The 19,312-nt window shown below is 41.6% G+C and overlaps 1 protein-coding gene across 9 annotated transcripts in view; it reads left to right on the top strand.

Annotated features, from left to right (window-relative positions):
- CTNND2 (catenin delta 2) overlaps window positions 1-19,312 on the top strand; it is a 640,487-nt gene that overhangs the window by 76,371 nt on the left and 544,804 nt on the right. The window contains exon 1 of one of the 9 annotated variants that reach the window (XM_063400013.1): window positions 5,767-5,797. The exons of the other annotated variants lie outside the window; for them this stretch is intronic. Within the exon in view, the coding sequence (XP_063256083.1) occupies window positions 5,782-5,797 (16 nt within the window). The 5' untranslated portion in view covers window positions 5,767-5,781. Of the gene's footprint in view, window positions 1-5,766; window positions 5,798-19,312 lie in introns of those variants that run through there. 9 annotated transcript variants of the gene reach the window in all.

The following is a 19,312-nucleotide window of genomic DNA, read 5'->3' as shown; positions in this document are numbered from 1 at the left end:
GCAATGGGACAAGGGGGAATGGCGTCAACCTGGAGGAGGGTAGGTTTCAATTGGATACTCAGCAGAAGTTCTTTGAAGCAAGGGTGGTGAAACGCTGGAACGGAATGTTAAGAGAAGCTTTGACTTTCCCATCCCTCACAGTGTTCAAGGCCAAATTAGATGAGATTTTGAGCAAACTGGTCTAATAGATGTCCCACTGCAGAAGAACTGGAATTACATGATTTTTAATGTCCCTTTCAACTGGAGGATGTTAAAACTGAAACCATTTTATGATTCAATGATTTGGGGCAACTAGAAAATAGTCATTTTTCAGATGGTCTCTTGATGCTAAAATATTGTTACTGTCATCCTGAAATCAGGTGTGTCTTTATGTGATATGCTGTTGTATATGGGGTTTTTTTGTTTGAGCTTCATTATGCTTAGAGTTTCAGGTTTTCATCCACAATTAGGGATTTGTAGACAGGTCAGAGAATTACATGACTGGAAACATGTCTCTTTAAGAAGAAAGAGGAGAAAACATAATGTTGTGATAATGTTTAAAACCAAGAGGCTGAAAACTGTTGACATTTCAAAGTGAACTGCGGCACCATATGTGAGCAGTTTAAAGTAGTCTCTTTAATTACACAGTGTTTTGGAATTTGCAGCATATGTTTGTGTGTTAAGATGACTAATTGATGTCCACTCAGTTTTTGCAACACTCTCAATAGCAAGAATTGCATTCCAGCATGGTGACTTCTTTTTTTTTAAGTAATGACTGTGACACCTGTAACAGAAGGCTACAGGTGCTAGGAGGAAAGGGCAAGCTGGGCATTGAGCAGGCATTTTGCCCTAAAGTTCATACATTTAAAATTGCTTGCAGTCCCTGTGAAGCTTATAAAGTTAAAGCTGTCTCCTTAATTTCTTTTCAATTTGTTTTTCCAGCTGACTTTAATAATCTGAAAGGTAGAGGACAGAGGATGTGTCCTGGAAGAACATTGATTTGTTTATTTGGATTGTATTGTTTTTCTCTGGAGACAGAGCACAGCCGGTGTTATCTTTGTTCAGCAGTCTCCCTGAAATGCCTTATTCCTGGCCAGTTCCTTCCCTCTTCCTAGAGGGGATCAAACAGCTTTCATCCTCTTCAGCTCACTGCTTGTGCTGTCTGCAGAGCTCTTGTTTTGAGGCATTTCTTTTATGTCTTTGGTAATCTGGGGCCTAAGGAATTGGCCTTGTTGGTTTCCAGCACCAATGAATTGAGCCAGAGACTAAGGAAGGACTTGCAGTTCAAATCCAAGAACGGTTGTGGTAAACTGTACATTGATTAAAAAAAAAACCAAAAAAACAAAATGAACTGTATCTTCTTTCCTTTCCCTTTGCTTTTCTTTGTTCTCCTGGCATTTTCACTTTCTTCTTTCTGAATCTGCAGGTTTGCTGCGTTTAAGCAATACTTTCTCCTTTTTTTTGTTACACGCTCTAAGGATAGGATATGTATTTGTTACATATACAGGAAAAACCTCTTGAAGTGACATGGAACGATTTAACTCTCACCAAGAGTGACACTTGCACACAACACGTGCTCTGTTTGCCTTGCAAGCATGAGCTGTGTTTTGAGCAGCCTTCAGCTGTGTTTAGAGTTAAATCACACTGCACTGTGATTTCTGGATGCCTCCACACTCTCTTTTTGTAGTCAGGAAATGTGCAAAAATTAGAAATCTGTGTGCTTCAAAAAGTGCAAAGATTATTTTGGACTCTCTCCATGTGTTTCAGGATTTAGGCTCATTTGGACTCAGCATTCCAAATGAATCAGATTCACATCAACAGATTCCCTATAGCCTGACTATAGGGAGCTACTAATACAGGCAAAGAGTGATCTCTTACTTAGGCTTCCATTTAGTTTCACTTGATCTGATCCCTTCAGGAAGAGATTTCATCAGCTTCATTGCTCTCTAGGTAGAAACATGAATTCCTTAGTGGTAGGCTGAAAACTGGGCTACAGTATGATTAGAAAATGAGGTAGAAACTTACGGTGACCCAGTCTACCATAGAATTTTCATAATATGAAAGCCTGGGATGTCAGCTCTTTTCTTCTGGAAAGTTTCTTCCAAAGAACATATAATTCATTCATTAAGGTGAGTTTAGCACCTGGCCCAACTTAGGAGAAAGACTTAATAGAAATGGGCCTTACCTCTTAAATTCATTGATATTTTGCTACTGAAAATAATTTGTTTTCCATTAGTCTGCTGAGAAAAAACACCTTTGCAGTGTTCTTCCCATCTTTCTAGTTCTGGCAGAGTACATGTGCCTCAATGCCTTTCGAAAACTTGCACAGCTATTAAGACCAATATCCCTAAGGTTTTCATAGTATTTTGATCCTAAAAGTAGATTCAGGAGGAAAGTTAATCTGGCAGCATGTTGATTAAAGGAGCAATGTACCCTCTGATACCCATTCCCTCACAGTTGCTTTCCCAGTGACCTGCTTTTCTTACTGAGGAATTCAAGTGTGGCCCTACAGCTTCTGAAGGGCAAAGTGCTGCCTGTCAACACGGCTGTGAGATTTGGGACACCGACACTGCAGTTTTCCAAACCACTATGTTCTTAACCCGTGGTTGCCCAGATGAGATGTCCCACTCATTTGTAAGGGAGGGAGACTCCTTTCTCGCAGCACTCCTTTCTCACAATGTCCTCCTTTCTGTGGAGCTGTGGAATGCAAGATCTTTGTACATGTTAATATATACTCATTTGAGTTTGTCCATTCCACAGGAAGAAGCAGCCTGCAATAAAGGGTTCCCATGAATGAATGTCACATAAGGGTCATGGGATATGGATTACTATGTAATGAGTGCTTTAAAGTAAATATGGGTGCATGAATGCATATGTATGTGCACATAAACATGGCTGTAATATGTATATTTACAGATCTATATTTGCAGGTTTTTTAAACTTAAAAACCGCTTGCCTGATGAATACACAGTCTTTCCCTTCATCAGAGGTGTTTTTTGTCCCTTTGGTTACTGTATTTTTGTACTTGCTAGTATTTTCAGAGACAAGCTATATATATCTGCTCAGCACCCACACCTGTGTACTGTGTGTAGTTTTGATTTCTGCTATACAAAACAACCTTGTGGACAAGCTGGAGAGGATCCACAGAAGGGCCGCAAATATGATCAAAGGACTGGGAAGTGTGCCATGTGGGCCGAGGGAATTGGGTTTGTTCAGCCTGCAGAAAAGAAGGCTTATCACTATGTTCCAGTATTTAAAGGCTGGCTAAAATGTACATGGAGACTCCATTTTTAAAGGGATCACATGGAAAAGATGAGGGGTAATATGTCCAAGTTACTCCTGGGGAGATGCTGGTTGAACATAAGAGGAAACTTTTTCACAGTGAAAACAATTATCCATTAGAATAATCTTCCTAGGGCAGTGGTGGATTCCCTGGTGTTACACACTTGAAAGAGCCAGCTGGACAGGGTGCTGGGCCATCTTGACTAGACTGTGCTTTTGCCAGGAAAGGTTGGGCCAGATTATTCTTGAGGTCTCTTCTGCAGTTTTCTAAAATACCAGACCTGGTATTTTAGTGTTCTAACTACAAAGCTGAAGCAATGAAAAAAGAAAGAGTATTCCTCATTATGTTGTTCCATCTTCTACCAGATAAAAGTGATGCTTTCATAGTTTTCTTCTGAAGCATTAGCTGTACATTTCCCTTAGGATTTTCTACCATCAGAAATTCAAAAGTAACACTGACAGCCGTGACAGCCAGACTGAGGTGTTGATCTGCAGATGTGTGGTATCTTAGTTATTTTCAGTCTAACTCTTTTTAAGAGTTAGACAAAATAGTATTGAACATATACAATTATGTATTAGTTATGAAAAATTATTCTTCATCTCCAGTTAAGGTTTTGCTTTCTATCTTAAAGTATTTCCATTTCTGATGGGAAACTTTGTAAAAGATAAGCAACTTAGGGGAAGTTTTACGATTTCTTAATGCTTCAGAAGTGAACAGACTTGTTATCAAATGTCTTCTGCTGCTGCAATAGCTTTGAAAAAAATTAGTATTTAATGTATTTCTTAAAATATTAAATGTTCGTAGTTAGTGTTTGACCTTATGCAAAAGTATAAAAAGTTATAATAAAGGATCTACTTTAGCAAACTGATTATGCTACTCTCATTCATGCATGGAGTTTGATTGACTTCACCAGTGATTCTTGAAATTTTGAACTTTAGCTAAACAGTACCAAGCAGATGATATTATTAATTTTAAATCATTTCCCTACATGTGTTGTCTAAAAAAAGAAAAACAAAAAGACAGCCAAACAACCCAAATTCCACTTATTTTTCCTTTACCTTTATTTAAAGCTTCCATAATTTTACTGAAATAATCATAGTTCCTGAAAAGCGTAAACAGAAAAAGAAAGTAATGTAGAAGCATTTCATCAATGTAGTGTTAGCTGTTCAGGATGGACTTGAAAGCTTCTCTCTTGGGATCTATTCAAGAAACCACTGCTGTTATGCATGCCATATCTTTATTGTGTGTTTCTATATAATTAAATTTAAAAAAGGGAAGCTGATTTTGTTTCAGATCTAGTTTTACGTAATAAATTGATCAGACTACTTAGCTAGTGAGTAGAAGTATCCCATCTTATTTAACCATCTTAATGTGTGTATTTATTGTGGTGAAGTACCATTGCTGTAATTCTTTATATGTGTGTACTTAAATTAAAAAGCCATGTGTCACAATTTGCAGGTGGTATGAGCTGGAAAAAAAGAGATGTCCTTAGATTTCTAAAACCTGACTTTTGAGTGTTGTGATCATCTCAAGGAGTTCTATATAGAATTGCTTGGTCTTTATCATGCATTTTCCGTTTAAGTCAGGGGAATTTGTATAGCTGAAATCACACTGAATTCATTGCAAATCTAGGGCATGCTTAAAGGGCTCTTCATCGGAGCAAAGAAATCATTGCTTTGACTGTGGCTATGTTAAGTGTGAGATGGAAGTGAATAGCTTTTAGTTTATTGCTCATTTGAAAGCTGGAGGGAAAAATGGCCTTTGTCTACCTGCCAAGCTCTTCCCCTCCCCTCCCAGACTTCCTAAAAAAGCTTATTTGAAATCTGGCAGCAGTTACCCTTGATTTCTTTCAGGAGCTTTTTCTATTTTTTTTCAGCATTTTTGTTTCTTTCTTTCTTGTAACAAATTTGATCTATTTTTAAAATGTAATAAGTAAAAAGCTTATGTGGCTTGAAAACAGGCCCCAAAGAAAGAGTTACTTATTGATAATTTGATGCTTAATTCAAAGTTTAATCACTAATATGTATTCTTCAGTTGCTCAGTTTTTCTCTGTACAATGATAAATGAACCTGTTATGTTTCCTTAGGTAAATTTAAACTGTACCTCCATGTATATACTGTAATGACATCTTATTGCAGATGCAATAGGATTGTGCCATAATGTTGAAATCCAATAATTACAGCTTGTAGCAATTTTCTCATCTGCATATATGTAGATATGACACCTTACTGTTATGTAATTTCAAAAGGAAAATGAAATAATTAAATCTTTTGTTACCTTAAACTATAGTGCATTTAATGCATTAATTAGGCTGTGTTTGCTCTGACATCAACAAAAGAACAGAAAATATCTGTTGTTTTCATGGCAGATGATTAAATAACACAAGATTTTCTTAACAGAAGTAATCATGGACTTACTGTGATTTTGTATTTATTCTACTTTTTTATCTTTTTTTTTTTTTTTTTTTTTGAATTTTTCAGCTCCTGGCAACACCATGGATGTCAAGTAGGCAATTCTTGATGATTTTCTTGAGAGGTTTGTTTTTTATGGAGGAGAAAAAAAAAGGTTGTTTTTTCCCTCAAAGCTGTGTTATGATAAAGCACTTTCCATACTCAGGAATTCCAATTAAGGGTATAGCTAACTAAAACTGAAATCTTGCAAAGTCCTGCAACTCGTTGCAAGAATAAATGAAAACACTTCCTGAACAGTGTGCCTTTCTCGGCGATGTTGTGAACATGTCCATTTATACTTTGCCCTTGTAAGAGAGAGTTACTTCCTTAGAGTTTTAAATAGCTTTTATGTTTGCTCTAGAGTGAACGCTGATACCAGGAAAAAAATCAAGGAACAGTTTCCCAAGAAGAGAAAAAAAGTCAGTTCAGAAAAATTCAATCTCTGCTCGAACTGGATTCAGATTTTATTAGTAGGTGTGAAACTGAAAAGGAGGTACTTATGGTATTAATGAGCACACGCCTAAGAAGACAGACTCTGCAGAAGTGAGACTTTGGGGTGGGTTTAGTAATGAGTTCCCAAGTTATGCTTGCTTTTTGCCACCTTGCTTTTGCTGGATTGTGAGAAAATCGAGTAATTAAGTGTTCCCAATACTTCACTTTCCTAAGTTAAATATGTCTTTATTATGGAGGTGGTATAAAAAGAGAAAAATCTGGGTTCGACTAACATAACAACTCTCAATATTTTTACTTTGAGGGTCCTCTCACCTAGGCTCTGATGTCATTTTAGCTATTGTGGTATTTTATCCTTCTCCATCAAATTAAAGCAACCCCTTAATAAACACTTAAATTCCAAGGACAGAAAATGAACAAGATGTACTATTTGTGATGGCTATCACAGAAAATGCTGACCAGCAAAAAAAGAATGTCGTAGCAGCATAATCATTCTTGCTTGATGAAGATGCTACTATAGATAATGATGCTGCCAGATAAATGTCATTAGAGCATGAGACATTTATCAAATACAAAGATCAGGCCTCAGCTGATGTGCATATGGATCCAAAAAATGATTTCATTAGGAGCATAGAAGGTGCTTATTTTTGCATCGAAGTTAAGCATGTTAGGATGATGATTCCTTAAGCACATTAAGAGGATATTTAGGAGACATAGTTTCTCTTTTTGCCTTCATGATGAAAGAGGCTGAAATTCTTAGCTAAAGTTGTGTGGTTGACAGACCCAGGAGAGACCACTGGTTTCTCGTGCACCCTGGTGTTGCCAATACATACATGATGGAAGAATTTTGATGCATGTGTAGACTCTGAATCCTGCCTAAAGTGCAGTGTACATATAGCAAAAGACTTGACTATCAGAAAAGTATGGGTTTTCCATAAGAAATTGCATCCTCTGCTGGCAGCCAAACTGGGAAGAAAATGAGGTGGTGGTGCAGGATTGGTGGTTTTTATGAATGACAAAGGTCTGATTAAAAGCTGGAAGCTTGTGGCTTATAAACCACTGTGACAATATTTCATCCATCCATAATAGGCATTACAAAATACAGTTTGAAGTAATAGTGATATTCTTGGTTGAAAATAAATGATTGGATTATTCCTGGTAATTTCATAATCTGATCAATTTGATTTAAGGGGGAAAGAGCTTTTTTCATAATGTAACCTAAATACCTTTAAAAACATGTCTGTGTCATAGAAAAGACATTTTTAGGGAAGGACTCTCTTAGCAAAACAGCTTTGTTTCCTATTAGTTTACTCAAATGCTTTCAGAGATATCCTTCATGAAGGTAAAGGTAAACTTTAAAAGTAAGATGTTAAGAGTTTTACACGCCATTAGGTTAGAATACTGCCTGTATGAATTACTTCACAAAATCCAGTTTGCAGCATAATTTCTCTCTGTTTCAAAAGAATTATAATTGACAATTACAGTATATGTTTGATTTCCATGAAGTTTTTTTGGACAATATTGCCATCTAAAATTTAGTTATGAAGTTCATTTTTTGAATCTTTTTATTTCTTGTTAAACAGAAGTTGGAAATAACTAATTGTCTTGGCTTATACAAAATAGGAAAAAGTAAAACTTGTTTAGGATGCAGTTTCACTGTTTTAATCTTTGGTGTGGTTTATGGAGGTGTTTGTTTTTAATATTTTTGTTTGCGTTTCGTTCAGGATTTTTTTTGTGTGTCTTCTTTTTGGTGTTTGGTTTTGTTTTTTCTTTTCCAAACAGTGGAATTGTAGATTTACAAAGCATTTATGTTTTTCCTTGGAGGTAGTATTTAATTTAGACAAAGTACCTTTCTGGAAGTAACCATGCTTCTCCCCTATTTCAATCTGTGCTGTAAAACGTAAGTCGATAATTGGATCTTTGGGAGACATTTCATAAGAGTTAATCTCGTAAGGTAATGTGTGCTGGATATGTTTAGAGAATTAGACATCATACTCTTTGTGTAAACCTCTGTGTTACACATCTGAGGTGTTAATACTTTCCTGTAAGAAGAGAAAAATTCAGATACTGCCCACATTGCCTACCGTTTGAAATATTGGGACATGAGCAGCATCTGTGCAGTGAACATAGCTCCAGGATGCCACGGCCTGTAGTCAGAAGGGGACCCAGGGAAGAGAAGTCTTGTGATTCATTCTGATTATAGCCAAGTTTGCTCTTGATTTAATTTCTGCCAGTAGCAAACCCCAGAGACAGGCATCATCTGCCAAGAATTCCCTCCTTCTGGGTGCGTAAGAGAGAATGCTTGGAACCCATCAAACTTGGTGTGGTGGCTGGGTTAGAGAAGCGAGTCTTCAAAAAGGCACTGCATCCAGGGAAGTGCTGGTTACACTGACTGCCTAGCACTGGGCATGTCACACAGAAAATTGCCAGCTGCCACAGAGCAGCAGCACAGCCTAAGACATGTACTGTGCTTTCACCTCCCATGGAAAACCATACTATGGAAAGTATGACACAGACTTTTACAGCAAAGTCCTAGTCTAGAACAGGCACTGACTTCTATGTGTACCAAAAATACAGGCAAACAAAAAAGTCATCCACAACTTACTGATATTATGCAGTTTTTTCTATTTTGCTATTAAATAAATAAATTTAAAAAAATATATCTATATATCTACATCTCGGATGGACAAATGCAGTTTCCCATCAACATTTTCACACTCCAAACAACAAACTTCTGTCAGACACTCTTCAGATGTATGCTTTGAAATTCCAGGTCCTTGAAGAGTACTCACCAAGGATGCAGTGATGCTTGATTTTTCATCCACTGCCTTCCTTCCCTAGGTAGACAGATTTGGCTTTAACAAACAGAGGAAAAAATATCAGTTATAGAAGCAGCACATGGAATCTTTCAAGAGCAATCAACAAATATCCTGATATTTCCTAAGTTTTTGTAATGTTTGGGTAATTTTTTTTTTGTAAATTTGACTGTATTTTATTAGTATTCAAAGTGCCTTAAAAACATTTCTAAATGTAAAACTTTAGACATTATTTTAATACATGGAAAACAGTTTGGATTACGTGTCCTTCTCTCTGTAATAACAAAACTGGTAGTCTATTTGCCAGTTCTACTAAGCTGACTTTAAATAGTATTGCTATTTCTTCATTTGCCATAGAAATGTTATCTTCCCAAGTAGCACCTAAAATATTTCTAAAACGGCAGATACCATTTAGTTTAAAAGCCAGAGTATCTGATGCTTCTGTAGTTAAGGAGGCTGTGAGTAGTGTATGATAAGCAGAACTTAAATTCCTTGACATTTAAGATTTAAAAAATGGAAATATCATTATCAGTGTTGTGCTCTTCCAGTAAACAGGACACATTGGAATTTGGTATCTAAGCTTTATCCTATGATCAACTTAGACAGGCTTGTAGATTTTTTTGGTTGTTGTTACACAGTACCCTATCCTTCTTTTGGGAAAACTTTCAAACTTTTCCCTCTGTTGATGATTTGTGCTTTTTGTGGGAAGCTGGGTGGATCCTCAGAGTTAGTGGAGTTGAAAGAGGAAAAGCATTTTCTTCTGCAGACCCTTAAAGATTTGGACCCACAGAACATGGGAAGCCGCCTTGCAGAGAGTTGATGAGCTCAAAATAAAAGAACCACGCCTAAGCCTCTTAAGAAAAAACAGGTACAATGTGAATTTTCTTGCTTTGAGATTTGGCTCAGACAAGCGACACTAAGTTGCTTTCTTTTGTCTTGTGTGCTTGTTTTCTCTGCTCCTCAAGATTGCCTGGCAGAACATCCCTCACCAAAGCACTCCTGACAGCTCCTGGCCTGTTTTCCAAAACCTCATGTCTTGCTTTTATTCCTCTCTATTGTGCCTTCGAAATCTTCATTCATCATGTTCCCATTCCTCTAAGTCACGGTCTAGTGCATAATCTCAGTGTGTACTTTGGCAGGGCTGCTGCATTATCTACTGCGGTTCTCCTGCAGAGGAAGATACTAAAAATTTAAAGTCATTAAGTTATGGAAGCAAGATTTCAAATAAATGAATGCATTCAAAGTGGGTCAAATGACTGTTGATTCAGTGTTACAATGTGGATTTTTTATGGTCAAGGTCTTAACTTTTTTTATTGATCATTCGCTTTTGGGACAAGGGTAGTCACTGAACAAAGAGTATGTTTGAACAACCTTTGCATTGATTTAATGTGTGGAATAATTTGCAATGAAGTGTTCCAATATGTATCCATACCAAGCATTATTTTTGGAGCCTGTGTTAAAATGGCCTTAAGCTTGCTGTTATATAAATTATAAGGAAATAGTGAGAAAGAAGAAAAAACAGAATGAAAATTAGCTGATCTTGAGTAAGTACTATATAATATGCAGTTCACTTGCTCTGTTCTCATCATGGAAGTCTGAATGATGTAGATGTGGAATTACAATATCCATAACATCATGGTCAGCACAGCTTTCTCCCATACTCTGTGTGATATAAATCAGCAACCAGGATGGCTTGTGGGAGTTGGATTTGATGATCCCCATGGGTCCATTCCAACTCAGCCCATTCTGTGAAAAGTAAAGGACTTCTGAGGATAGGAGTGGCAAATGTAGAAAGGCATCTGGAATAGTAAATATTTGCAGTGTTGGGGGTTAGATTTGGTTTTTTTTTCTTCTCACAGAATTTCTTCCCATAAGTTTCCAAGAAGCCTTGATGACTACTTAGTCAGAATAAAAAGGGGTACTTGAGGGATATGGCAGCATGAAGCTACACCTATTGTTTCTGAGTCCCTGGGAGTGTCCCTCAGAGGGGAGAGATGATGAGCTTTGGGAAAGGCAAAAAAGACAGATCTGGGGGAGGGAGAAGCACTCTTGCTCTCAGCGCCGAGGAGGACGGTCAGGCTGCCCTCTGCCTCTGTCTCGTCCTGGGAAATCTACAATCATCTGCTGTGTACCCGGGAATCCTGAGCTCGTTTTCTCCAGCCCTCCCCCCACTGCCTCTGCTTCTTCGGACCTTTGAAGTTCCCCTGCTACTCTGTAGCCCTGCACTGCCCAGCCCTGCCGGGACACCCCTGCCTCCAGCTGCCAGCGCAGAGCTCCTCATCTCATCCACCGGTCCGGGACTTTCCTCCCTTCCAGTTCGGCCTCTCGGAGTCCTGCAGGGGCACCCAGATCAAACTGCTCTGGGCTTTTGTAAAAGAAAGCCCTCAAGGTTCTTGGTTCTGTTTATTATTGATGCTGTAGTTGTTGTTTGTTTGTCGTTTTGTCATATATACTAGTAAAGAACTGTTATTCCTACCCCATACCTCTTCCTGAAAGCTCCTTTAAATTTTTTTAATCGGAATAATTTGGAGGGAGGGGATTTGAATTCTCCATCTCTAGGGAGGTCCTGCCCCTTCCTAGCAGATATCTGTCTTTCAAACCAAGACAGATTTATTGGTGCCCAACGTGGGGCTTGAGGGCATTGAGAGGAAAAGGAATAACAGTTCTTAAGTGACCTTGTGCACTGGGTATAGAAACCTCCCTAAATAGCATCATGTGGTCTAGTTTACCTTGGTTTGGGTGGCATGTGGTTGTGGCTGTGTTTCTCCCATTTGCAGGCCCTTATTTAAACATGGGCCCTATAACTAAGGCTACTGTGGCTGTTATCCAGTTTGCACTATGGGTTAATAAGGTGAGGAATTCATGGATTTTTAACTTCCTCTGGAAGGCAGGCACATGGATACATGGCTATCATACTCTAAGTGTTTGTTTGTCGGGTTACTTTAACAATGGTACCTATTGTGGGGAAATGACACCAGGAGAAATTTTTTCCCAACCCTTTACTCAGCTCTTTGGGTCTATTCCACCAGTTTTTGAAGGGTTTAAATCTTCTCTGAATGCTAATGATATCATACAATGGCTAGTATTGCTCACGGGCCTATCCTATTTAATATTCCGAGATAAGGGGAGATTGGCCTGGATAACCACCCTGATACCTACCCCAGAGAATAAGGATACTGCCCTAGAGACTGAGGGTGCTGCCATGGAGCCTGACACTGCCCCACAGACTAAGGATGCTGCCCCACCACCTGACCCTGACATAAAGCCCACCTCAGAAATGAACCACCCAGATTGGGTGGGAGTTCTAGTGAAAGAGATAAGCCAGGTGCTGAAGGAGCACCTTTCCCCAGCTGGTGGCAAACCCTCCCCCTGCCCTGAAGAGGGAGAGTCTGAAGGTGCAGCAGTGGAATCCACAGACGTTACAACTGTCCAGGTTCCAGCAGAACCACAGGGGCAGTCACAGCCAGCAGAAGTTGCCCCTGTGGAAAGAAAGAAATATAAGGTGAAATCAGAACACCCAAGTGATAAGGATAAAAAAGGAAGGCCCTCACAACCCACAGGGGAGCCAGAAGTTGAGATCATCACCGAGTCCCTGTCATATGAAAATCTCTGTACTCTGCAAAAAGATGTTGCACGACGGGGACATGAGCCTTATACAGCCTGGTTACTTAGGGTCTGGGACCTTATGGGTAGAGGTGTGCAACTGGATGGTGGTGAGGCAAGGAATATGGGACCCTTGACCCAAGACTCAGGTGTGAATCAGGTATTTGTAAGGGAGCAAGGACCCCTTCACCTTTGGGACCAGCTTTTAATGAGTGTAAGGGAGAGGTTTGTCCACAGAGACAGAATGCAGGAGCACCACCTTAGCATGCGCTGGAAGACTGTTGAGGAAGGGATCCAACAGCTGAGAGAAGTGGCAATACTGGAGGTAGTTTTTGGGAGGGATGGACAGCATAACAATGACCCCGACAACGTCAGGTGCACAGGGCAAATGTTGTGGAATCTAGCAACTAAAGGGCCATCTGAATATAAAACATTCATGTCAATGATTAATGCTGATACCAGCCGAGTGACTGTAGGTTCTGTAGCCAGCAAGCTTAGAAATTTTGACAGTATGATCAGTGGCCCAATGCAGACTCAGGTCTCTGCTGTGGTTAAAGAACTCCAAGAGGAGATAAGGGAGGTGAAAAAAAGATAAAGAAGAACAGTTCCCATGTGGCACCAGTGCGAGCCACAGGCCCCAGAGTCAGAACCCAACGTCCCTCAGCTAGAGAGAGAGGGTACATCCCACGAGCTGACCTGTGGTCCTTCCTGCGTGACCATGGGGAAGACATGAGAAGGTGGGATGGGAAACCCACTTCTGCCCTAGCAGCACGGGTGCGTGAGCTCAAAGAGAGAAACACTAACCGAGGGGGTTCCACTAGAATGAAGGTAGCCTCAGCCTCCCATGACCAGGCTGTCAGGTATTACAGAAATGAGGATGCTCTGTCAGACCCCCTTGAAGGAACCTCTACTATGTATACACAGGAAGAGAGTAGTAACTGGTGCTAGAGGGGCCCTGCCTCTAGCCAGGAAGAGGCACGGGAAAACCGAGTCTTTTGGACTGTGTGGGTTCTATGGCCTGGCACATCAGAGCCACAGAAATATAAAGCTTTAGTTGATACCGGTTCTCAGTGTACCCTAATGCCGTCAGAACATGAGGGAGCAGAACCTATTTCCATTGCTGGTGTGACGGGAGGATCACAAGAATTGACTCAGTTAGAAGCCAAGGTGAGCCTGACCAGGAAGGAGTGGCAGAAACATCCAGTTGTGACTGGCCCAGAGGCTCCGAGTATTCTGGGCATAGACTATCTCAGGAATGGCTATTACAAAGACCCTAAGGGGTTCAGATGGGCTTTTAGAATAGCTGCTGTGGAGGCAGAAGGCATTAAGAAATTGAACACCTTGCCTGGATTATAAGAGAACCCATCTGCAGTAAGACTCCTGAAGGTAGAAGAGCAACAAGTCCCTGTTGCCACCTCGACGGTGCATCGCCGGCAGTATCGGACGAATCGAGATGCTGTGATCCCCATCCACAAGATGATCCGAGAGCTGGAGAGCCAAGGGGTGGTCAGTAAAACCCACTCACCCTTCAACAGCCCCATTTGGCCTGTACGCAAGTCTGACGGAGAATGGAGACTGACTGTGGACTATCGTGGCTTGAATGAAGTGACTCCACCGCTGAGCGCCGCTGTGCCGGACATGCTGGAACTTCAGTACGAGCTGGAGTCCAAAGCAGCGAAGTGGTACGCCACAATCGACATTGCTAATGCGTTTTTCTCCATTCCTCTGGCTGCAGAATGCAGGCCTCAGTTTGCTTTCACCTGGAGGGGCGTGCAGTACACCTGGAACCGACTGCCCCAGGGGTGGAAGCACAGTCCCACCATCTGCCATGGACTGATCCAGGCTGCACTGGAAAAGGGTGAAGCTCCAGAACACCTACAGTACATTGATGACATCATTGTGTGGGGGAACACAGCAAGGGAAGTATTCGAGAAAGGAGAGAAGATCATCCAGATTCTCCTGGAAGCTGGTTTTGCCATCAAAAAGAGCAAAGTCAAGGGACCTGCCAAGGAGATCCAGTTCCTGGGAGTAAAGTAGGAAGATGGGCGGCGTCAGATTCCCATTGAGGTCATCAATAAGATCACTGCGATGTCTCCACCGACCAGCAAGAAGGAAACGCAAGCTTTCCTAGGCGCCATAGGCTTTTGGAGAATGCACATTCCTGAGTACAGCCAGATTGTGAGCCCTCTCTACCGGGTTACCCGCAAGAAGAACGATTTCCACTGGGGCCCTGAACAGCAGCAAGCCTTTGCCCAGATCAAGCAGGAGATCGCTCATGCAGTAGCCCTTGGCCCAGTCAGGACAGGACCAGAAGTGAAGAACGTGCTCTACTCTGCAGCCGGGAACCATGGCCTGTCCTGGAGCCTTTGGCAGAAGGTGCCTGGTGAGACTCGGGGTCGACCACTGGGATTCTGGAGTCAGAGCTACAGAGGGTCTGAAGCCAATTACACCCCAACAGAGAGAGAAATCTTGGCTGCCTATGAAAGAGTCCAGGCTGCCTCAGAAGTGATTGGCACAGAAGCCCAACTCCTCCTGGCACCCCGACTACCTGTGCTGGGGTGGATGTTCAAAGGAAAGGTTCCCTCTACCCACCATGCCACCGATGCCACATGGAGCAAATTGACTGCCCTCATCACTCAGCGTGCCCGTATCGGAAACCCAAATCGCCCTGGGATTTTGGAGATAATCACAAACTGGCCAGAAAGTGAAAACTTTGATCTCACAGATGAAGAAGAACAAGAGCAAGTGACACGTGCCAAAGAAGCTCCGCCGTATAATCAGCTGCCAGCAGAAGAAACGTGCTACGCTCTTTTCACTGACGGTTCCTGTCGCATCGTAGGGATGAACCGCAAGTGGAAAGCAGCCGTATGGAGCCCCACACGACAGGTTGCACAAGCCACTGAAAGAAAAAGTGGATCGAGTCAACTTGCAGAACTCAAGGCTGTTCAATTGGCCCTGGACATTGCTGAAAGAGAGAAGTGGCCAAAGTTCTACCTCTACACTGATTCATGGATGGTAGCCAATGCTCTGTGGGGTATGCTAGAAAAGTAGAAAAAGGCCAACTGGCAGCGTAGGGAGAAACCAATCTGGGCTGCTGATGAGTGGAAAGACATTGCTGCTCGGGTAGTCAAGATACCTGTAAAAGTCCGCCATGTAGATGCCCATGTCCCCAAGAGTCGGGCTAATGAGGAGCACCGAAACAACGAGCAAGTAGATCAAGCCGCCAAGATAGAAGTGTCAAAGATAGACCTAGATTGGCAACACAAGGGAGAGTTGTTCCTAGCTCGATGGGCCCATGACGCCTCAAGTCATCAGGGCAGAGATGCCACCTATAAGTGGGCACGAGACCGAGGGGTGGATCTAACCATAGACAGCATTTCTCAGGTTATCCATGACTGTGAGACATGTGCTGCAATCAAGCAGGCTAAGCGAGTGAAGCCCCTATGGTATGGCGGGCGATGGTCCAAATACAGGTATGGGGAAGCCTGGCAAATTGACTACATCACCCTTCCCCAAACCCGCCAAGGCAAGCGCTACGTGCTGACCATGGTGGAAGCCACCACTGGATGGCTGGAAACCTACCCTGTGCCTCACGCTACTGCCCGGAACACCATCCTGGGCCTAGAAAAGCAAGTCCTGTGGAGACATGGCACCCCTGAGAGAATCGAGTCAGATAATGGGACCCATTTCAAGAACAGCCTTATAGCAGCCTGGGCTAGGGAACATGGCGTTGAGTGGGTGTACCATATTCCTTATCATGCACCAGCAGCCGGGAAAGTTGAACAGTGCAATGGCCTGCTTAAAACCACCTTGAAGGCATTGGGTGGGGAGACTTTCAAGAACTGGGAGATTAATTTAGCAAAGGCCACATAGTTAGTAAACACTCGAAGTTCCACCAACCGAGCAGGCCCTGCCCAATCTGAGCCCCTGAGAACAACAGATAGAGATAAAGTTCCAGTAGTACACATGAGGGGTATGCTGGGAAAAACTGTTTGGATTAATTCTGCCTCCAGCAAAGACAATCCCATCTGTGGGGTTGTCTTCGCTCAGGGACCAGGATGCACCTGGTGGGTGATGCAAAGGGATGGAGAGACCCGATGCATACCTCAAGGAGACCTTGTTTTAGGATGAACTACCCATATCATGTGTCTGTACCCATATCTGTATGTATAGATGTATATAATTTAGGTCATGCATGTGTATATATATATATATATATTTTGTTTTTAAAGATTTAAATTCAATGTAATAGGTTGGTATGGGAAAAAATTCGGGGTGGATGATGTTGGGGGTTAGATTTGGTTTTTTTTTCTTCTCACAGAATTTCTTCCCATAAGTTTCCAAGAAGCCTTGATGACTACTTAGTCAGAACAAAAGGAGTACTTGAGGGATATGGCAGCACGAAGCTACACCTATTGTTTCTGAGTCCCTGGGAGTGTCCCTCAGAGGGGAGAGATGATGAGCTTTGGGAAAGGCAAAAAAGACAGATCTGGGGGAGGGAGAAGCACTCTTGCTCTCAGCGCCGAGGAGGACGGTCAGGCTGCCCTCTGCCTCTGTCTCGTCCTGGGAAATCTACAATCATCTGCTGTGTACCCGGGAATCCTGAGCTCGCTTTCTCCAGCCTCCCCCCACCGCCTCTGCTTCTTCGGACCTTTGAAGTTCCCCTGCTACTCTGTAGCCCTGCACTGCCCAGCCCTGCCGGGACACCCCTGCCTCCAGCTGCCAGCGCAGAGCTCCTCATCTCATCCACCAGCCCGGGACTTTCCTTCCTTCCAGTTCGGCCTCTCGGAGCCCTGCAGGGGCACCCAGATCAAACTGCGCTGGGCTTTTGTAAAAGAAAGCCCTCAAGGTTCTTGGTTCTGTTTATTATTGATGCTGTAGTTGTTGTTTGTTTGTCATTTTGTCATATATACTAGTAAAGAACTGTTATTCCTACCCCATACCTCTTCCTGAAAGCTCCTTTAAATTTTTTTAATCGGAATAATTTGGAGGGAGGGGATTTGAATTCTCCATCTCTAGGGAGGTCCTGCCCCTTCCTAGCAGATATCTGTCTTTCAAACCAAGACATGCAGTATGCCTCAAACCTAGGGAAAAGCTTTTCCTTAGACAGGGGAAAGCTTTGGTAGAGCCAAGAGTTTAAGCTTTAGACAGAAACATGAGTGAGACTTCTCATTCTATTTTTGGATATAAGTTCAAATGTCTGTAATTCTTATATTACACAAATGACTGTTTAAACATTTTTCATCGAAAAAATGTGTTTTTAGAGAGACTCTGATCTGCTGTAAGACTTTTTTACAGCTGTTACCTTTACATGGAAGTGATCGATAACTTTATTACAGAGTTTACTTTTAAGAGCACCACTGATAAAACTACTTGTAACAACTTTCTTCCTCATAAGATATTAAAATATTATTGGGCATGATCAACTGACATACTATATTTTAGCAGTTCATTTAATGTTTATATACAAGAATATGTTTAATGTGCATCTAAAGCACTTAGCAGTCTTGTTTATTGAGAGCATTTGTTTCCAGACAGGAAAAAGAATTATGTTTTTCCTAAGTGGGAAAAAGTCTTCTCTTTTAATTTGTTGTCTTGAGGAACATTTTGTGTTCTTCTGCATTTATTTCGGCTCTGAGTGTCTTCTGTGTCTGCATTTTTTTTCACCCTCATATAAAGTAACTCAGAAGGAAAACTATTCTTGCTGCCAGATATTTCTTGTGGGTGATACTGCATACTCCTTTTTGTGTTCTATTCTCTATAATTTTTCTGATATCCAGAGAGTTCTTTGAAACAATTTACTTAACATATGTCTTGCTCTTATGGGTCGATTACTTTTTTTAATTTTGTTTGCTTATCTTTTTCATCAGCAGTGTCTCCAAAAGTTCTCATGCTAAAACTGGTAACATTCTACTTGTGGCAGAACGTGTTGTGCTGGGCTGGTGAAGAGTATTTCTTCAGGCCTTTGTCAATGTTTTTTGTCTCTCACCCTTTAGCAGTTGTCTTACACTTGAGAGTTAATTGCCACTGCATTCCCTGTGAGGTTTGAAGTGCTGCTGTGGCCACCATGTGTTTCATGGGGTGTGGCAAGGTGGGCTGTCCTGGAGAATCCCATGTTACTAGGCTGACTGTGTTTTAGACCATCCGTGGGAGAAACACTAGACCTTGTGGGGAATCTGTTTCCTGAAAAAACACATAAATAAAGCTCATAAATCCACAACCTGAAATACTTGAAGCAGGCTTCCTTCACATGCCCCCAGGCTTAAGAAAGAGCATTATAAAAAATCCTCAGATCCTAAGCAGTCCCTCTAGATATACTGCCTTCTTTTTTTCTCCTCTGTCTTTTGGAAAGCAATTTTCACCTTTTGTTTCCTTTTTCCTTGGTGTTTCAAGAGCTTGGATATGCATCAAATTAAGAAACTCTGGTTTTCTGTTGTGGCTTTCTTAGTACTGCACTGTGACCATGAGGCTTGGTACAGCATTCTTTTTGTATTTGGTTTAAGATATAGTTAGTCCTAAAAGACTGCATTCTAGGTCCAGCATATTTGGCACATAAAGGTGCTTCATTGGATATTAGAATGACCAGATAATCGAAGGTGGCAGAGAGCCATCAGTAGCACTCATTGGCTTTGTATGGTGAGGAAATTCTTACCTCCCAAGACCAGTGGAAACAGCTGCCTTCTTTCCTTACCTGGTCTCAGCTGAAACACAGGAGGAATGAGAGAGCTAGT

This window comes from Prinia subflava, chromosome 1 (genome assembly GCF_021018805.1).
Source record: "Prinia subflava isolate CZ2003 ecotype Zambia chromosome 1, Cam_Psub_1.2, whole genome shotgun sequence".
Classification (NCBI taxonomy): Eukaryota; Metazoa; Chordata; class Aves; order Passeriformes; family Cisticolidae; genus Prinia; species Prinia subflava.
This window is presented reverse-complemented; position numbering and strand designations above follow the sequence as displayed.